The following is a 20,690-nucleotide window of genomic DNA, read 5'->3' on the forward strand; positions in this document are numbered from 1 at the left end:
ACCTGACTTTCTGGTGGGCCTGCCCAAGGTGAGAGACACACACACACACAGTGCCTGCATGGCACGTGGTGCCGAGCAAACACTTCCTGAAGACCCGGAGATTAGGCTACTTTTTACCTTAAACCTTCCTTCAGACAACAGCATGAACATGGAAGGAAATGCAAAACAAGGTAATTAAGGGACTCGGCGATGGCAGCCGTGACCAAGAACGAGGAGAGACGAAAACCTGAGACAGTCTGGTGAACGGGGGACACGCGTGTGCGTGTATCGTCCTTTACAGGGGAAACAGAACTAAAGGCCTGAAGCTGGGAGGCGGACAGGTGTGACGTTGAAGGGGACCTGGAGGAGCAGGGAGGAGGTTGGAACAACCTCACACACACTGGTGGGAACAAGCCCGCACCTCCGGAGAGCGCCACTCAGGACTCGGGCCCATAGGTCACGCAGCCGCTCTACTCACAGAAGAGGGGATTTCTGGTCTGGACTCCAGGGCTTTGCAGGCAGGAGGAGGTTTGCAGACATCTGCTCTCTTCTCTGCAGCCGCCCTCACGGACAGGCATTCCAGGTAGTCCGGCGGGGGGATGGGGACAGCCGCACTGCTCTTCTCGGACAGGTCCACGGTGCTCATGCTCCTCATTGGTGCTGGGCTGGCGGCCCGGGGTCAGAGAACACACATGAGATGAGGCCCTGTTGCGGGAACCCCAAACACCTAAACCAGCCCATGGTCAGAATGGTGGATGGATCGTAAAGGACGCAGGAGGGGGGACTACAACACGAGCTTGCACGAGTGTGCACACACACAGTATAATAATCATTGTCATCACTTGGATCGGAGTGGAGACTTAGGGGCTACTGGGACAGGCACCAAAGGAAGCCTGTTGGTGTGACTCAGAGCACAGGGTGGCAGGATGGCCCAGGAAGCAGAGGAAAGGAGGGAGGGCCGAGGACAGGACCCGAGGAACACCTATGTTTAAACAGTGGGTAGGAGCAGGGCCTGTGAGGGGACTGGGAGGTGTGGCTGGTGAGGTGAAGGAAAAATGAATAGAGGGCAAGGTCAAGAAACCCGAGCAGGAGAGCATTTCAAAAAATGTGTCCCCAAGTGTCACAGGCGCTCAGTAGGGTCAGGAGGGAGAGGGGGCCTTGGGTGCAGCTACGGTGGGTGGGGGGGACTCGGGTGGGGCCGGAGGGCTTCGGGGAGGGTCTGGGTGTGACTCTTCATGGCACAGTCAGTAAAACCCCTGGAAACTGAAATTGCTGGGAAATGAGTGTGGCGTTGCCGTCTGCTGCTTATCCCTGTGATCCGGGGCTTCCTGCAACCCAGACAGAACGCCGACGCTCCCCGGCACAGGGGGTCCGGTTTTCCGTCCCTGGGAAACATGAGCCGCAGCGAGTCCTACCTTGGTGAGGGCAAGCTCACTGTCTCCTTGGCATTTTCTTCCAGCAACTTGGTGTATGACGACGGGAACCAGCCCCGCCTGCAGGGAGGGCGGAGGGGAGACCTGGCTGTGGTGTCAGCAGCAGACAAGCGACAACACACACAAGGACAACTCGGGGTGGACGGTCCCTTTCACTACATCGCATGATGTGTGTTTCAAATCCAGTGTGATTTTATTCAGTTCCCTCTTTATCCTTCTCCCCGAATTGGTTTGATTTAATAGAATAATCTACATAGAAAATCAATTTAACATACTTACACAGATTATCTTTGAGAAATCCAAAGTCACATTAAAAAAAAAAAAAACAACCCAAGAGAATACTTAAACCTGCTTTCAGAAGCGACTTCATGTGACCTAAGTGATCTATTCATTCGAGTTTACCTGTACACACACACACATGTACATGCACGCACATACATGCAGGAACAGTCTGGGACAGAGTCCAGTTGACCACAACAGAACTAGAGCTGAACTACGACCTGAGCACTGGCTAACACGTGGCATGTTCGCAAGGGCCATGCGCCACTAACAGGAGAGACCGCAGCTCTAGGAAGCACCGGGTAGCTCGGACTCCAGCCGACCCTCCCTCCGAGACTCACGCTTTGGAGGCATCATGCTCCCCGTAGAGCCAGCCGTCCTTCTCCTCGGAGACGAGCAGCGTGATGACGTCCCCCTGTGCGAAGCTGAGCAGGGTCTGGTTGCTGCCGGCGGTGTGTGGGAAGATGGTTTTCACTTTCTGCTTCTTCATCATGTTCAGTCCAGTTGCAACAGAAACCGACCGCTGTAAACTGGGATCATCTGGAGAAGCTGTTGAAAACGAACGGAGCAGGGACGGCCTTTCAAAGGATGATAACAGGTCGTCTGTGACAGAGACCCCAGTTGTGTCGTATCGCCACACCCTTCCAGTTGCTGGGCAAGGCCTACGAGGAGCACAGGCAGAGCCCTGGCCCCGGGTCTCTCCCGGGCGGGGCTCCCTTTTGCAGTCAGGAGGACCAGGCAGCATCTGCCGAGCTCCACCCACCCTCCGCCTCACTCCAGACGGCTCTCAGGGAGGCAGACCGCCCCTCCACCAACTGCACTCTCGGTTCTCCTTTCCCTGCCCTCTCAGTGCGAACCAGAGGCTGCATGAGGCCTCAGCTCACACCCAACTGCCCACGGCCTGGGCCACCAGGGGAGAGAACTGGAAACGCTCTTGTGAGGACAAGCACCTCTGCTGAGCCCTCCCTAATCACCAGGCCATGCTCTCGGACCTCCTGAGGGTGGCCCTCGGCAGAGCCAGGCGTGGTGGCCCATCCCGCACGGTGGGAAGCAGCGGTGCGCTGCGCATTTTGTGTCTCCGTTCAAATGCAGCCTGATAGTCCCCACTTGGGGAAAAAAATAGAATGGAGAATTTCTTCTTTTTAGATTTTCCAAATATTGCTAGCCTAGTATTAAAAACCAAGTAAGATCTCTTTCTGCTTTATTCTTACAGTCTTACTAATTACAATGTAAACTTTGCTAGCTTCCTACCACACCGCTCTCTGATTACCTCAGTGGTGCTGAGTCTGCCAGCGACCTTACTTTGCTTTTACCGGGAAGAATCAATGGTCTGAATGACTGGCATGCACGTGACATTATCGATTTTGACTTCACAGTGTATACAACTTGTGGCCCTGCTTTCAAAGGCAGATGACTGCAGACTATTGTCTTCCTAGTTGCCATTCAGAAAATCTCGTTTCTTCCCCTAAAGCCGCACGTGGTATCTGGGGTGTATCCAGCGCTCGGCGGCCATGACTCGTGAGCAGGGGCCTGGGAGACCCCCAGACAGAGGCAGGGGCTGGCCGCCATGAGTCCCTGAGATGTTTGCAGACAGTAACTGGTCCCAATGTATTAGAATGCAGAGTTGAGAAACTTAAGCAGTTAGAACTTACTCTCCAGAAAGTATGTTGTACTGTTAGAGGTGATGAAAATCACTGATTATAATTCAAATGGAGCCCGCAGGTAAGATTAATAACCATAATTTTGCTAATGTGAACTGTTACAGTTTGTTGCATTGAAAAGAGAAATTGCAATTGCCACCAAATATGAAACACAGTGGGGACATCGCTATACGTTCAATTCTATTCACTTAACTTTTTAAACTTTATTCTATTTTAAAAAAAACACCTTTCAATAGTATATTTACTCTTACAAACATCAATTAGTAGTAGAATTCGTATGTGTCAAAGTGCCTCTGGTTTTACTAAAACTCAGGGCTTTGCTTGTTCTGAGTTGCACATCCTTCCAACGCGGAACGCGGGCCGCACACACGTGCTCGTTCAGCTCCACCTCACCAGGCACTGACCCAGACCATCTACTTTAGAAGTTGAGGCAGGTGGGAGCGGTGGGGGGTAAATGCAGACAACTGCAACTGAACAACAATAATGTAAAGAATAAACAAAAGTTCAGAAAGGTGATTTGGAGGAAACACCTTACCTGCACTCTGTGTGGCTGTCGCTGGGTTATTGAACATATCGACCAGCGGGCTGGTGTTCGCTCTGGTCGAGGGAGCTGGAGGCACCTTTGGCGAACATCTGGAAAGCGTGTCGTAGTCCTTCCCAACCTGCGGGACGTTTTTACCTGTTTAACGTCAGTGTCACACGGCAACGGCGTTTTAGGTTCCCGGGGCTGTTTTCCCTAAGTTCTCTCAGTTGTAGGGCTGTATCCCATTTTGGATGATTTCAAGAATACCATATTTTTTCATTTTTGTCTTAAGATGCAATAATCTTTAAAACTAAAAAAGCAACACCCCCTCCCCCCGAAACACAAGCCACCACTCCCACATCCCCTCCCACGTGGGCAACCGCTAATCTCCTTCCTTTCCTGTGGGTTTCAGGCTCGCTCTTCAGTGCCACCCGTTGAGAGGATTCTGTGTTTGAGACGTTTCCACAGAATTTTGAGGGCATTTACTGCTCCGTTAAGTCCTAACGTCTTAGGTTGTCAGAGTTTTCTCCTTATCCCTGACTTCCTGTCGTCCACCCGGGCTTTGGGCTCCTCAACGGTCCAGGATCGGTCCGGCTGCCATGGCAGGGACCAGGCAGAAGGCCACCGTGGCCATCTCTGCAGGGGCCACAGGCGGAGCCATGTGTTCGGGGCTGTGAAGATGGAAACAACAGGGCCGGCCCGCGGGCCGAGAGAGGCATGGGGGAAAGAGAAAGGAGTCATTTTGTGTGAGAGCTACAGAAGGATGGAGCCGTCCTCTACTGGAGGGAGGAGAGTGTGGAGAGGCAGGTGTGGAGTAAAAAAAAAGAAAAAAAAGAAAAAAACAAAAAAAAAAAAAGGAAAAAAAAAAAAAAAAACACAAGAAGAAAAAAAAAAAAAAAAAAAAAAAAAAAGGAAAAAAACAGAAAAGAAAGAAAAAAACCAATGGCATATTTCACAGACATAGAACAAACACTTCGAAAATTTATATGGAACCATAAACGAGCTCGAATAGCAGCTGCTCTTTTGAGAAAGAAGAACAAAGTAGGGGGGATCACAATACCTGATATCAAACTGTATTACAAGGCCACTGTAATCAAAACAGCCTGGTACTGGCATAAAAACAGGCACATAGACCAATGGAACAGAACAGAGAGCCCAGAAATCAACCCAACTCTCTACAGTCAATTAATATTCGACAAAGGGGGGCAGTAACATAAAATGGAGTAAAGATAGCCTCTTCAACAAATGGTGTTGGGAGAACTGGACAGCTACATGCAAAAAAATGAAACTTGAGCACAGACTTACACCATACACCAAAATAAATTCAAGGTGGATAAAAGACTTAAATGTAAGTCATAACACCATTAAAGTCCTAGAGGAGAACATTGGCAAGAAAATCTCAGATATTTCACGCAGCACCTTCTTTACTGATATGTCCCCTAGAGCAAGGAATGTAAAGGAAAGAATAAACAAATGGGATCTCATCAAAATAAAAAGCTTCTGCATGGCTAAAGAAAACAGTATTAAATTAGCAAGACAACCAACTGTATGGGAAAACATATTTGCCAATGATACCTCAGACAAAGGTTTAATCTCTAAAATATACAAAGAACTTACACGACTCCACTCTAAGAAGACACCCAACCCAATTAGAAAATGGGAAAAGGACTTGAACAAACACTTCTCCAAGGAGGACATATAGAACATTCAGAGACACATGAAGAGATGCTCAATATCATTAGCTATCAGAGAGATGCAAATTAAAACCACAATGAGATACCACTTTACACCAGTCAGGATGGCTATCATAAACAAAGCAACAAACAACAAATGTTGGAGGGGTTGTGGGGAAACGGGGTCCTTAGTTCACTGTTGGTGGGAGTGCAGACTGGTACAACCATTATGGAAAACAGTATGGATTTTTCTCAGAAAAATAAAAATCGACCTGCCTTTTGACCCAGCAATTCCACTGCTAGGATTATATCCTAAGAATCCTAAAACATCAATATCAAAGAACCTATGCACCACAATGTTCATAGCAGCACAATTTACAATAGCCAAGAGTTGGAAGCAACCTAGGTGCCCATCAGTAAATGAATGGATCCAAAAATTGTGGTACATATACACAATGGAATTCTATGCTGCAGAGAGAAAGAAGGAGCTACTACCCTTTGCAACAACATGGATGGAGCTGGAAAGCATTATGCTGAGTGAAATAGGCCAGGTGCTGAAAGACAAATACCATATGATCTCACCTTTAACAGGAAGCTAAACAACAAAACAAACAAGTAAGCAGAAAAAAAAAAAAAAACACCCAAAAAACAAAGACACTGAAATAGAGAACAAGGGGATAGTGACCAGAGGGGAGAAGGAAGGGAAGTTAAGGGGAAAAAGGGGGGGGGATTTGGAGGAACAAATAGGAAGGACACAGGGGACGAGAACTAAGGGGGGGGGGAGGAAATGGGAGGGAGGTGGGGAGCAAGGGGCAGGGGGGCTGGGGGGGGAAAAAAAAACAAAAAAAATTTCTAAAAAAAAATAAAAAAAAAAAAAAAAAAAAAAAAGAAAAAAAAAGCAAACCAGTTGTTTGGGTTTGGACAGCTGGGTCTGAGCCCTCCATTGGGCAGCTGGTGGTGATGCTGGGCGGGCAGCGGATTGTGTCTCCGTGTGTCAGCTGGTCTAACGTCACGTTTGTCCTCTGTCCGATTTTTCAGAAAGTCCCCTTTCTGTTTTTGCTCTGTGTTTTGGAAGTTTTTGTGGCTTAATTTTCCAAGCAGTTCCATTCTTCTAATGAGCCCATATAGATTATTATGTGTTTTGTGTTTGAGGATGGAGGGAGAAATGAAAAACAAAAAGCTGTTCTTTTAGAAAACTTTCCAACAGGTGCGAAAGTAGAAAGAAGAGCAGAGTAAGCCTCCATGTACCCAACTCCTGGCTTCAGCAGGTTCCCTGTCCTGGCCAATCCCATTTCACGTCACCCCGCCCACCTCTGCCCGGCATCTGGGTTGCTTTGAAGCAAATTCTAGGCATGTCACTTTATAAGGAATAATCCAGTTTTCAGTCTCCAAAAACTAGTTGATTCTTCTCTATGAATGCAATACTCTTTCATCTCTTTGGAAAGATCTCTCTTCTGCCCAGCTGGCTCTCCTGCCCCCAATACTGCTCATTTTGGTTTTCAGTTCGTGTGTGTTCTTACGGTGTTGGTTTCTTCACCTGCTCTATGATTCTTGGTTGTCTGTGTTCCTGCGCATGTACGGCAGTCACCGTTCTACTGTGTGTGAGAGGCCGTATTTCGCCTGTTCTCATGATCGCAGAGTACCCCACTGATGTGGGGAGAGGGAAGGCATTTCAAGGACTGTGCCCTGTGTCTTCTGTCTTGGCCAGTGCACAGAAGCCCCTGCTGTCTGTGGTTCAGCAGAAATTGGACAAGGGGCAGGGACGGACCGACCTAGACGGTCTGAATCAGTTCCCCAACCAACATACAGAGAAACACCCCCGGTTCTCCTCCACTGCCTGTGTCCCCTGCCTCTGGGCTGACGCTCTGCCCTCTGGAGAAACCTTGCCCTGGCACATCCTCGGGGCTGAGGTTTCCTATTCTGATCTCCACGTGCTGACCCTGTAGAGACCCCCAGTGCGCTGGCCCACTGGCGGCACCTGTTCCATCCCTGGTGCAGCCCTGGGTCCGTGTTGTGGGCTGCCAGAGGGGTCTGGGGTCTCTGCTGCCACTCAGAGTTGTTGGTGGGGGTGGGGTGGACTCGTGTTCTTGTTAGATCCTGGGTCCAAATCTCCACGTGTTGGTGGAAAGAATAAGGCCCAGGTTCAAGAACGGCAAACTACGATGCTCAGTCATTGCTCTGGTGACTTTTTGGAAGCGCCTCACGCTGTGATGAATGGCATCGGAGTTCATCTCCTCCCTAAGATACCTACACGCCCTTCGCTGAGGGTAAACTTACGAAGGTGGGACCACTGCAGTTCAAAACAGTAACAATAAACTTCCTAAAACAAAGACATCAGCACTAAACGCAGCATGAAACACAGCCAATGCTGACGAGAGCTAAGTGAGGAAAGCGGCTCTTAGAGGACCACCCGTGATCCCCACTAATGAAGGCCTTGGTCCTCCGTGCAAATCTAACCGTAAACACACAGCTGGGACCCCGGAGGCGACCAGCTCCTACCGCGTTGCTTCTCTCGACCATCGGCGAAGGCTGAGGTGTCCAGGACGCCGGGGTGGAGAGAGGGGTCTTTATATCCTCTATCATGTGGATGACTTCCTCTGGCACTCTGGTGGCATCGCAACAGGTGTTCTGCCACCGAGGCAGTTTGGAATTGAGTAGTTCTGCAGACTGAAAATCCAAAGGACACAGAACTGAGGACTAATGTGTACGTGTGAAGGGCTGACAAAAATGACATCAAATAACGTCACTTAAAACATTCCTGGCTTATTGCCGGAAGTGTGGGAGTCTGAGTTAAACTCAGCGAGTCGTCCAAGCATCTAGGAGTATCTGCTGTCCTATTTGCTGAGAAGGATGTAGCGTCCTGTTCTGAAAGAACCAACCCTCTCCCTCTATGTGAGGCAGAGTTTAAGACTAAATATGAGGATTGTGAATGATTAAGGACAAGTTCAAAAACTAACAGGGAAGGGCTGAGCAACATGCATTGGCTGCCACTGTCTCCCCTGCGGCCCCGACACTCAACCACCACTTTCTCCCTCCCACTGCTCCTCCTCCTCTGTGAAAACCATCTCCAGGATGGGCGAAGGGACTAGGAGCGGATTCAGAGCCGAGTGGAACTGGACTGCATGTTAGAGAAGTACATCAGATTGGTCCATGGGACTGAGGGACTAGAGGCAAAGTTGGGGGGCTCTGTAGAGTCAGAGATGATGCTGAGAAAACGCTCTGGTCCCCCGGGGCTGGCAGACTATGGGCTTGCAGAGAAGCCCGGCTGTAGAGCAGAGAGAGGCAGACGGACAAAGGTAAGTCACACACCCGCAGGGGCAGAGGCCTCAGGCCCAGGCTCCCGCAAGCCTGGCTCTGCTTCTCACAACCGGAGGTTCCGGGAAGCCTTTCGGTGAGCCATCTTTTCCAGAGCAGCAATCTGAAGGGAAAGGGGACGCAGGAGACCTTTCCTGAAGCTATTTCCATAGCAACCACACTGTTTTTACCCAGACTCTCTGTGCGTCAGGGGCGGGCTGGGGGTGCTGATGGAAATCCTGCAAGAGGACAGAACCCCTCCCCCAGACCACCTCTGTCCTGACTGGATCGGCCTGCATTCTCCAGGGGCCACCGAGGGACCGAGCCGCTTTAGCTGGGTAAGAGAAGGCACGAGGGGTTTTCAGAGAGCTGGAGAGTCGTGCATGCAGAAAGCAAGTCTGGTTAGCGCCACACTGCAGAGCCTGACTGGGACCCACGCCTCAGTGTGAGAGACCACCAACAACTAGAGTGCTCGGGGAATCCACCGGGTGCCTCGTGACACTGTGAGTGCCCCGCTGCTGGCAGGGTGTCGCCAAAGGCAAGGAGCTTCAGGGTCGCTTCTGTCCCTCTCCGGCCTCTGACCCCACCCCGGGAGGACTTCCAGTGTGGGGGTCAGTGCTGCTGGAACTAGTACAGTGCGCTGTGGACAAGGTGGTCACCCGAGACCGCAGTTCTCGCCTGACAGGTTCAGAGTTAGGTCTCTAGCTCTGAGTATTCCTTAAGCTGCAGAATCTTTATAGAATGTGTGAGACGTGCATGTGCACGCATGCAAGACCTAGTTTCCTTTCACCTGAAAAAAAGAGACAGCGCCTTACATTCGGGCTCTCACGTAGCGTTCCGCATCCTGCAGCGCTCCCCAAATTACTTTGTTAGGAATAATGACGAATGACTGACATCGATCAACGCTACTTTTGGGTGCTTACATGGGCCCAAGAGAATTTACAGCTGAGAAAAAGAGGAAAGGAAATCTAACGTTTTCTGCACTGGCTACCGGGGACGTAAGCGCAGAGAACAGCGCATGGGGTGGAGGAGGGCGGTGAAGCCCAGTGGTCCGGCCATGAGATCGTGACCACCACCTTGAAGAGGAAGGAAAAGCAGCTCCAGCAAGTGTCCCGATGCTGTGAGTAGGGTCTGTGGCCCGGATACAGCCTCCACGTGCATCAGACCCTCGCAGTGAGCACCTCCGACCACCCGGACCTGGGGCCTGCGGGACTCTTTCTGTGGCTCTGAGGAGGACACTGATGCCAAAGATGTGTCACTGAGTCTGAGAAGGGCTCACTCACAGGTGAGAAAGGAAGCAAGTGACTTTCTCAACTACTGAGCATTATTTTATGAAAGATTTTAAATATGGATGTATTACTAAACTAATTAAACATCATAAGCTGACATCTGAGCACTTCATCTGTATTCTAAAAGTGTGAAATCTTATTGGCAAAACAGGCCAACTGCTTTATGTTGGGGCATGTACAGAAGGGGAAGCAAGTTGAGGGCGTGTAAACGTGATACGAAATGAGTTCACGTAGCACAGTTGGAAACCACACCCACCTGTAAGTGGTAGTCGTGCAGGTGGCGTGAAAAGCTAGTGTTTGTCCACCAGGAAGCCACACCCACCTGTAGGTGGTAGTCGTGCAGGTGGTGTGAAAAGCTAGTGTTTGTCCACCAGGAAGCCACACCCACCTGTAAGTGGTAGTCGTGCAGGTGGCGTGAAAAGCTACAGTGCTTGTCCACCAGGAAGCAGAAGCGCCTCTTCTCTTCCCGCAGAGCTTCTTTGCAACCATCGGCAATAAATTTCTGGATTTCGTTCTGGCGAGAAGTGATGGTTTCTACATACTAGGAGAGCAACAATTACACAGTTATGACAGGAGGAGCCCAACAGCCACACAGCCTGACATTTACCTTCTGCCATCTTTGCCCTGGGTTTGCTTTGATAAGGGAGTGAAAGGAAGATAAACATTAGACAAAATAACAAAGTTGTAACCTCACCCGGCAGATACCATCATTCTCATTAAGATCACCGCCCTGACTCATGTGGAGAGAAGTTGCCAAAGGCCTTCCGTTCCACTGGGCAATTTGCACGAAATGTTACTTTGTACTCCAGGGCTAAGATCCTGTTCTATTGGAAAATCAGGGGCTTTGGAACCAGAAAGTTCAGTTCAAACCCGTTCAAGTGTCAACCATATGACTTAACTTATGCCCCAGTCCCCGATCTGTAAAATGGGGTAACAATGCTCACCCTCTCCGAGGGAGGAGAAAATGCCAATGTTTTTAGCAGGCCATTGACTGATTATTCTTAACTCTGGGAAACTCTGTAGTAGCTCATTCTAAGTCAAAATGCTTATTTTTAACTTTAGTAGCAGGTCAGCACTTAGCAGGTAAAGTACAGGCTGACTGAGCCAAACAAACTTCCCCGTAAATGGCACAAAACATCAACGACCAAACGAAGTTGAAGAGTTCACCTCAATTTCTTTGTGTTCATATTTGAGTGCATTTCGTCCTCCTTGACTTTTCCTTTTGATCTTCTTCAACTCGGCTTGAGATTTCTCCAAAGAATCTAGTTTATTCCTGTGTTCTGTTTGGTATCTTTTGAGAGTAGCCTGCAAGTTCAATGTTTCACTTATTTCATTGTAGCTCTTCAGCTAACATTCCCCTGGGTGTGGCCCATGGCTCCTCACTCCACGCCGCCCCCTCCCTTCAACTTTAATGTTTGCTGCTTTGTCTGTCCTAAAGTTGTTTAGATGAGGGGGCATATTTTATTCTCTTGCTTCTCTTTGCTCAAAGGTGTTTGGACACTGGGTTGTAAGTGCTCTGGTGACTAAATCACCAATATTAAGCCCTATATTCCTGTTTTAAGAGTTACAATATCAAGGAAGAGAATTAAGAAAGAACTACAGTCACTTCTGGTTATATGGGTGTGGCGTAAGTTTTTTGGAGCCTAACAGACCTGGGTTAGAATTCTGGCTTCTCCCCCCATTTCCCGAATTTCCCTAAGAACCTCCTTGGGCGCTAGTCTGCACAGCGAGGGACGCAAGGGGACCCACGTCATGGAGCCTCTGCAGGGATAAAAATCGGACGGTGGAGGTTCAGTCCTCGGCACTGCCCCCCCTCAGCTGTCCCCTTCTCTGAGGCAAGTAGAGCACAAGCACATGGAGGCAGGGCTTGCTGCCACGTGGGGATCTGGGTGCGAAGGACACGGACTCTGGGTGGCAGTGGGGCGGGGGATGGGGAGAGCCCTGTGTGCTGGGGCTGGAGGACCAGGAGGAAGGAGAAAACTGCTGGAACTGACGGTGCCAGGTGACAGCAAGAGATCCATGCGGGAGCGCAGCTCACCCTCAGACCGGGAGCCCCAGACGGTGCTCTCCCACGCACACCTGCCGCCCTGCAGTGCCGAGTGCGAGCTGCACTAGCACCAAAGCAGCTGCCACCCGCACGTGTGTTCTTTGGGAACAATGCCGTCCAGAGGCAGTGTGGGTCCTTGCAGTATTTTTTTTGTGCATTTCAGTGAAGATCCCAAGTGTCAGTAACAATGAGCCCACGCAGCCCCAAGGGATCTTATTACTTATGCATCCGTGCGCACACTCCAACACCCAGCTCCACCCACATTCTCTGCTGCTGAGTAAACAGTGGCTCAGAGATCAGGCACCTCCGGACAGCCAGGCCCTGTGCCCCATGCCCACCTCCACCCGAGGTGGGGCCAGACTGTATACTCACGTTCATGTATTTGACATCTAGTTCTGTCTTCTTTTCCAGCTCATATATAATCTCTTTATGGAATGTCTTAAACTATTAGCAAAAGGAAATAAAAATTTCATACCAGATTTGAGATGTCAAGCAAAATGAAATTGAAAAGTAAATAATTCTATAAATATAAAAAGGGTTCACGTACATTTTCCTTCAAATTCTCATCAAGTTTCTGGTGGGCACTTGAGATCTCCGTGAGAACACGGCCTGAGAAGAAAACCGCATGTGTGAGGGGAGCTGTTGCATGGTCGTTGTCACTGTGCAGGGACGGAGGGCAGCGAAACAGTGACGCCCAGTCCGCGGCCGCCCTCAGGGCCTGTGAGCATCAGCCTCTGAAGCTCCAGACCCACTGACTGTGGCCCATGGGGGCGGGGGGGGGGGGGGGGGGAGGCCGCGGACGCCAGGGGAGCATCTGACAGCAAACTCCCTCTGCAGCGTCGTTCATCGGAAGCATGCCAGCTTTGTCCGAAGTCTCACACTGTTCTTTCTGTATTTACTCATACATTTATCTGGTTTAACGTTTAAATTCTCTTACAGAAGACTCTCTCAGTCATTTAGTAACTAACTAACAATAGGAACAAATGACTTATTATTATTATTTTTAATCTAATCCCCAGAGTAATCTGATTATCTGTCAGGCATGAAGGGTAAAAGTCATTTTCTTTTTCTCATATTCATTTCTCTGTCACTCTGGAAACATTAACACCATGGCGAACCACAGCAGGGACAGCGCCCTGCCCACATTTCCTGGATGACACCATCCTCGGAAACATCTCAGGCTGGGAGAGGGCGTTCCAGGACAAGAGCCGTGCTCCAAAAGCAGCAAGATGGCCACCTGACTTGCAAAGCATGTCCCTCTCCACTCATAGATGTGTGCACACCTCTGCGATTAAACTGATAAATGTGAACAAGAGCCTCCCTCTGCCAACTCAGCTGCAGGAACCAAACGGGTCTGCTATCTAAGAACTGGGAGAACCGGAGAATCGTACCGGACCAGCCCAGACCACACCACACATAACAGGTGCTAGGCGGACCATCCCACAGGTCAGCGGAGAGACGACAGAGAATTCTGTGGGTGGAGTGAAAGGCTGTGGACGAGGGAGGATTCAAGTGGTGACTGCAGCAAAATATGAGGAAAGAGGAAAAGAGCGCCGATTGGACCGAGACACGGCGAGCACCTTCATGCCTCTTCTCAAAACGTTTTAAGACATCTGACCTTCAAACGACTATCCCAGTCTTTCCCTCATCTTCAGGCTCAGAAACGCAACCCCTTCCTGAACGTCTGCTTGCACGTACCACTAGGCATCTCCTGTGCAACACGTCTAAAAGTGAACTCACCACCCTTTTCAGCTCTCAGCGGCCGGCCCGAGTGGTACCCAATAACAAACATGGTCCCTTGCGTGGCAGTGCCACCACTTCGGCCACTGGAGGGCGGATCCATTCCCCCTAATCATGCTGCTAGCTCGGGCAACAAACGTGCCAGCACTTCCCTGCCCAGGGGAGAAGTCACGTGGGAATGACGTGTAAAGTCTGTGTTCATCCAACAACCTGCCCCACTAGCAGAGGAGGAGCAGACCCCGGTCTGACCCCCTGCAACACACGAAACCTGCTGGTCGGGCCCCTAAGGAGTTCGCCTCTCCGTCTGCGCTCAACTCCCAGCTGTTCTCTCCTGGCTCTTCTTCCTCACAGATGTCAGGGGTCTTTCCAAATGCAAATGTAACATGTCTCTCCCAAGACCACTCCCCACGGTGCCCCAGATAAACCGACTGCTCAGCAGGAAGCCTGCTGTGAACTGCGCTGCCTAAAATAACATGGCACAACCATGGCGGGGGGTGGGGCCCAGAAAATCTCCTGTAAACATACGACCTCGGAAGGTTATGGGTCTGCAACCTGTGAGTCCCCAAGCACCACTGTCTCCTAGGAACCTGCGACGGAACAGCTGGCTGGCTAAGTGTGGGAGTGAGGGCAGGCTCAGGTCTCCTGGGTCTGCCAGGCCATGTGGTCAGAGCCCCTCTCTGCATCCTTCTCAGGCACTGAGGTTAAGTTCTCCTAAAGCTCAATGCAAGAGTTATTCACCCAGGAAGCCCTCACGGGACGGGACCAAGACTGTAATCATATTAATGTCACTTCCTATTGTTTAGTCACTTCAGATATTGAAATGATCTACGTTACACTCACATCTCTTTTAAACTCATAAATAACTCCTGGTTGGGGATGAAAAACAACAAAAGCCCACTTCAATTATTTGAAAATCAAGCACTCTATTTTTGGCAAATTAGATCTACTTTAAAAAAGTCTAAAGATAACTTAGTTATTTTTAATAACTCAGTCACAGTGATTCAAGCTCGGAGACGGCATTCACACTTTCCCATCCTGTCACAAACTTTATTTTACAACCTTCCGTCCTGTGGATCTCATAAAAGCATATGCTGCCCAAAGCATGTGCCAGTGTGGGCACTGCTCAGCTCGGGGCCCAGCTCCGGCCCAGAGGTCCCAGCTCCCTCGCACTCCGAGCCCTGCTGCCCACGCTCTCCCCCAGGCAGCCAGCCAGCCCAGCGAGCAGCTCACAGCCCCAGTGAAAAGCCCTTTCACTGTGTGGGCAGGACGGAACTCCTGTCCCTCACGGCTCATGGGATGTAAATGCCAACCTCACAGCAGCAGCTGCCGACTCCTTGGTAATGGAAAGGATGAAAAAACATCTTTACTGTGATTGTGGAAGCTGCCAAAAGTATATCTTAAAGTAGAAAACAAAAACGGCCTTTATGTTTAATCTACAGAAGTTCATTCTTAAATATCACGTTACTTTAGATCTGAAACATGGCATCACACACGTTTGTTTACTCTTATCCCTGTAACCTACATAAATTACTCTTAAAGTTTTTATGGAAGAGGGCAGAGCCGAGGAAGTACAACCCAGAGTCTGATGGATCAGAACTAAACACACACCCGAACAGGAACTGGCACGCCCCTCCCGGAAGTCACAGTGCTGCACACCAACCAACCATTTCTTTTGTTGTCTTCTAGGCTTCGAGTCAACATTTTGAGAAGAAAGTCATAGTAAGGACAGTAATGTGACTCAGTTTGAATAAACTGTACTTTTAAATGGCAATATTAGAGGAATTTAAATATATACCCATTTTAAAATCACGACTTTGACATAATTAAAAGTCAATGTCTGCCATCAATTTTCCCTAAAATTCACATAAATAATAGCTAATTTTAGGAACTATGAACAAATACGTCCAGCATTTTGGATGGTGCTGTATGAAGGTATCTATTTAGACAACAGGCAGTGTGGACTTAAAGAGAAATTACGAGCAGTGGCACAAACACAGGTTTGCACCTGAACTGCAGATGAGTCACTGGACTGTGACTGTGTCTCCAACTCGCTGTCCCCACCCTTCACAGCCTGAGTCAGAGACACCGCACGGAGACACCGACAGCGGACCTGGCGGCGCGGCACACGTGCTGAGCACTCCGGGCGAGTCTTTACTCTCATTCATATTTGATCACAGATGATCAGGACACATTTATTACTTCACGACAGCACAGAGCGATGGCTGAGTCACACTCGCCTCCCTCCACGCGACTTCGAGTGGCATCCGACCATAAAGCAACAGGCAGGAGCTGACCGGGCCTGGAGTCGTGCCGCGTGGAACACAGCAGCACTGACCGCCCCGCCCCTGGGAAAGGGATGCTTCTCCTGATGGCTTCCCAAACACCGCACGTGACAAGGAGGGTACATACTGCAAGTGAAGCAACTGCCACAACAGACAGGGCATGTTAAACGCACAAGTGTGGACCAGAGTCACCAACCGAATCAGCACAGAGGCAGATGATGTCACGAGCACGTGACCAAACTGGCAAGGCTCTGCCAGCATCCAAGAATAGCTCCCAGTGGCTATTTGAACCCAGTCCCTGGGTGCGATCAGAGGTGGCCTCCTCTGGGCCATGCTGACATGGTACCGGTGGACATGCCCACGGAGGGATACTGCCAAGTAAGTAACAGGTGGAAACCACTGCCCGCTCCCCCAGGAGTCCAGCTTCTGGCTTAACCAACTACAGTTCCACAGTCCTAGTTAATCTCTTGCACAGAGACTGTAATTATTCTGCCATTGATAACGCTGTGTATACCACCTTATGAAAACAAGGGCGACGAACAACAGTTACACAATGGAATTGCGTAGTGTTCTGCTGTTCCTCAGTGTCTGAAATAAAAGCAGTGCCACTGACCTGACTTTGATGTTTGATGCAAGAAAAGACGCATGTTGAAAGTCTCCAGGGTAACACCTAAAAGAATAAGTAACTACTAAGCTAATGGGGGAAAAGTAAAAAAGATGATGAGAAGAAATGAACACAGGACAGAGAACAGGAAGCAAAAATGTAAGTAAACGGATTGTATAGTCCAATGAAAAGGCGAAGACTGTCAGGACTGAAGAGCAACAATGCCTACCTGTATTCTGCTTCCAAGAGACCTTAAATACAGAGGTAGGGAAAAGCTTATAAGTGAAAGAAAGGAACAAGATGTGTGGCAGCCACATGTTGGGAGAAAGCGTTTACAACACACAGCTCACAAAAGGGTTGATCCACAATATGTAAGAAACTCTTAAAAGTCAACAATAGGAAATCAAACAACTCAATTAAAAGGAGCAAAAGATAGGAACAGATACCTCACCGAAAAAGATACACAGATGGCAAATAAACAAAGACGCTTCACATCACATGCCACTGAGAGTTGAAAATGAAAACAATGACATGCCCCGACTCACCTATCAAAATGGCTAAAACCCAGAAAAGAGGAAACACCAAATGCTGGTGAGGATGTGGAGCAACAGGCGCTCACCTTCACTGGTAAGGGGAGCGCAACGCGGTGCAGCCGCTCTGCAAGACGGTCTGGCGGGTTTTCCCAAAGGTAATCAGTTTTACCATCACCTAAAACACTGGAAATCTTATGTCCACAGAAAAACCCGTATGTGACTATTATAACAGCTTTATTTATAACGACAAAAAGGGGAAGCAACCAAGAAGAAGGGATAACAAGACCGTGGTATAACTCTGTACAACTGGATGTTATTCAGGGATGAATAGAGAAACGAACTACGAAGCCACAAAAGGCATGGAAGAAGCTTCAGTGCACGTGGAAGCCAGTCTGGAAAGGCTACGCCACATACAATACAATTCTAACCAAAGGTGTTCTGGAAAAGGAAAAACTAGAGACAGCAAAAAGATCAGTAGTTGCCAAGGGTGGGGGGTAGGAAGTGGATTATAATGGCAGATACATGTCATTAAACATTCATCAAAACTCAGAACACAAAGAGTAGACCCTAATGCAAACTCTGGGTTTCAGTTGATAATAATGCATCCACACTGGTTCTTCACTGGTAATGAATGTACCACACCAATGCAAGATGTTAACAAACAAGAAACTGAGTGGGGAGAGGAGAGTGTGTGGGAACTCTGAGTAAGACCTGCTCAATTTTCTATAAATCTGAGACTGCTCTATAAAAACAAAGTCTATTAATTAGAGTCAGATTAATTAACAACACAAAACAAACGTCGCAGCAGCCATCTGAAACTAGCAGTAATTAGGAGCCGGCACCCTGCTTGGGGGAAAACACACGCGGTGTCTGAATGTCTGAATGTTTCTGTCGGTGCCACGTGGACAAGAACTTGGCCTGATCTTTAGTTACCATGTGCTCCCAGTGCCTGACTGGCATACGACAGGCCTCGAAGATCTGGTCGATAAAGAAGTATACTGAACAGATGAATGAAGGGGAACCGCAGAGAAAAAACCACACACCATGCAGTGAGAGCAGGACAGGAAAACTCCAGCAGAAAAAGCCTGACCCACAACAAGTGGCATCCATAATACTGGATTTTGTTTCTATAATAATGTATTATAGAAATTCCTACAGGAAAAATTACTTTTGCTGAAGGTGAATGCCTAGTTGTCACCTTGCCGTCCTTTTTCTCCTCCACTGAAACAACTACTTTTGGAGGAGGAGAGGCTTCTGTGAGGTGGCGTTTGGAGTGTGGGCACCAGGGCTCCCCCACGTGACCCGGCGCCCCTGCAGAGCGAGCCTGCTTGGGCTTGACTGGCACGCACATGGAGCTGTGTCCACCTGAGTCTACAGGAGCCAATTCCCGGCAGCTTTTATTTAACCAAGGTTCCGTAACAGAGAGGTCTGGCCTCCGAGGTTCCTGAGCCACAAACAAAATATATATATTTTTTAAATGGGACATTTTTGTTTACAAAATTTTCATTTGTCCAAACAAGAAGCCACAACACCAGACTATGTTGGCTCAGGCCTGGACACTTGGCAACCCAAGTTGGCAGGATCAAATGTCCTAACAAGGACATGTGCCACGAGCAACACACACACAAGATGCTCACTGTTCGAGTCCTTCCCGCTTCCTGGTTTCTGGTACAAAGTGGGGAAGGAGGGAGGGAGGGATGATGCAGGAAGGAGAAAGCTGGTATGAACCGCTTATTCAGGAAGTTCGGCAAGAAAGGAAAAGCCACACAAGAAGGTACCTAGAGACAGCAACTCTGTGTGTGTGTGTGTGTGTGTGTGTGTGTGTATGTTTTAAAGAAAGGGGATGACTTAAGGTTTGAGGGAAACCAGTAAATCCTGCATGACCGACATATGAATTAGTTCTTAATTTCTACGTAAGAAATGTTTTAATATAAAATATTCCGGGTATTTTAAAATCCAGGCCTTTCAGTGAGCTAGAGCGCTAACACCAGTTTAGAGCGTCAGAGACCTGGTATTTCAGAACCCAGGTGACCTCCGAGTGGAGGTGTGTGTCCCTGGAAACTGTAACTAAGCACCATGCCAAGGAACAGGGAGGTTCGGGGCTCAGGGGATGGTTCTGCCGCTCAGGGTGATAAACTGACTCAGAGAGCAAACGATTCTTACTGCCATTTCGTTTCAGATTAGCTAGAAAACTGCTTCAGCCTGCCTGCTGTACGCTAGCACTGTCAAGTTCAGTGACACACAGGATTTGCAGTGACGAACACTTATTTCCCAAGTAGGACTTTGACGTACTCTTCTGATTTTAGCTAAAAGGACAATGTCAATTTATTCAAGTTTATCAATTATATATCACACAGAAATAATTTGTCAATTTTACATCCATATACGGATGACAAGTGATTGTTTTATTTACACCTGAGTGTAAAATATAGGATTAAAAGATTAAAAATATTCTACAAGCTATTATGTCAAATGAGGTAAGTTAACATTAATTATTCATCTTCCTTTTTCACTGATTAGTAGATGAAGGCTAAAATATAACCACTTTGATACAATTGAAAATGAAGGCAGGTGTGCATCAATAATGAATGAAACTGACAACCACTTATTCCTTATAGTATCACTAATTATCTGCATTTCCATTCCAGCTTAAAAAATACTGCATCTGAAATTTTTTACTTTTAAAGATTTTATTTATTTATTGTTAGAAAGTGGGTAAGGGAGGGAGAAAGAGAGGGAGAGAAACATCAATGTGTGGTTGCCTCTCACTTGCCCCCTACTGGGGACCTGGCCCACAACCCAGGCATGTGCCCTGACTAGGAATCAAACCAGTGACTTTTTGGTTTGCAGGCCAGTGCTCAATCCACTGAGCCACACTAGCCAGGGCTGAAGTTTTTAAACGTTCTTTAAAAACACTAAAACAGGACTGAGGGCTAGTCTGGTCACTAAGCCATTTCAGCTCAGAGTGTTTGGGTCAGGCAGGAAGGAAATCCAAAGTGGCGGGACTGATTCCCCGAAGCACCAGGCCCATGAAGACCAGCCCACCATGGCCCACCTGTCACCGCCCAAAGACACACAGATCAAGGAACTACCTCCAGGTCAGAGTGGGCAATGGCTACCTGGATGGGTAAATCTGAAATTTTGAAAGCTTAACACACTGAAGGAACTAGGAGGCAACAAAGATGAGTGTCCACTACGAACGGAGGGAACGCCCCCACCTGACTGCCTGCCACACAGACAACTCACTCTGGAGAAGGAAAAGGACCGGGCTGCGGGGCGGACACTCCGCTGGGCAGGCTCCTGCCACGCAGAGTGGCAGAGGCGGGTGCAGGAGGCCTCCCTGGCCCCCTTCC

At 48.7% G+C, this 20,690-nt stretch overlaps 1 protein-coding gene across 2 annotated transcripts in view; it reads right to left on the reverse strand.

Annotated features, from left to right (window-relative positions):
* Positions 1 to 20,690, reverse strand: part of BAIAP2L1 (BAR/IMD domain containing adaptor protein 2 like 1) — a 66,051-nt gene that overhangs the window by 6,749 nt on the left and 38,612 nt on the right. Inside the window, exons 4-12 of one of the 2 annotated variants that reach the window (XM_037134814.2) lie at positions 12,726 to 12,787; positions 12,551 to 12,622; positions 11,299 to 11,436; positions 10,520 to 10,672; positions 8,048 to 8,215; positions 3,888 to 4,014; positions 2,033 to 2,240; positions 1,395 to 1,472; positions 458 to 644 (exon numbers count right to left, since the gene is read on the reverse strand). In XM_037134814.2, coding sequence (XP_036990709.1) covers positions 458 to 644; positions 1,395 to 1,472; positions 2,033 to 2,240; positions 3,888 to 4,014; positions 8,048 to 8,215; positions 10,520 to 10,672; positions 11,299 to 11,436; positions 12,551 to 12,622; positions 12,726 to 12,787 — 1,193 coding nt within the window. The remainder of the gene's footprint in view (positions 1 to 457; positions 645 to 1,394; positions 1,473 to 2,032; positions 2,241 to 3,887; positions 4,015 to 8,047; positions 8,216 to 10,519; positions 10,673 to 11,298; positions 11,437 to 12,550; positions 12,623 to 12,725; positions 12,788 to 20,690) is intronic. The other variant, XM_053656962.1, reaches the window with a different exon arrangement.

This window comes from Artibeus jamaicensis, unplaced genomic scaffold (genome assembly GCF_021234435.1).
Source record: "Artibeus jamaicensis isolate MK-2021 breed Jamaican fruit bat unplaced genomic scaffold, CSHL_Jam_final scaffold_3151, whole genome shotgun sequence".
NCBI classification, from domain to species: Eukaryota; Metazoa; Chordata; class Mammalia; order Chiroptera; family Phyllostomidae; genus Artibeus; species Artibeus jamaicensis.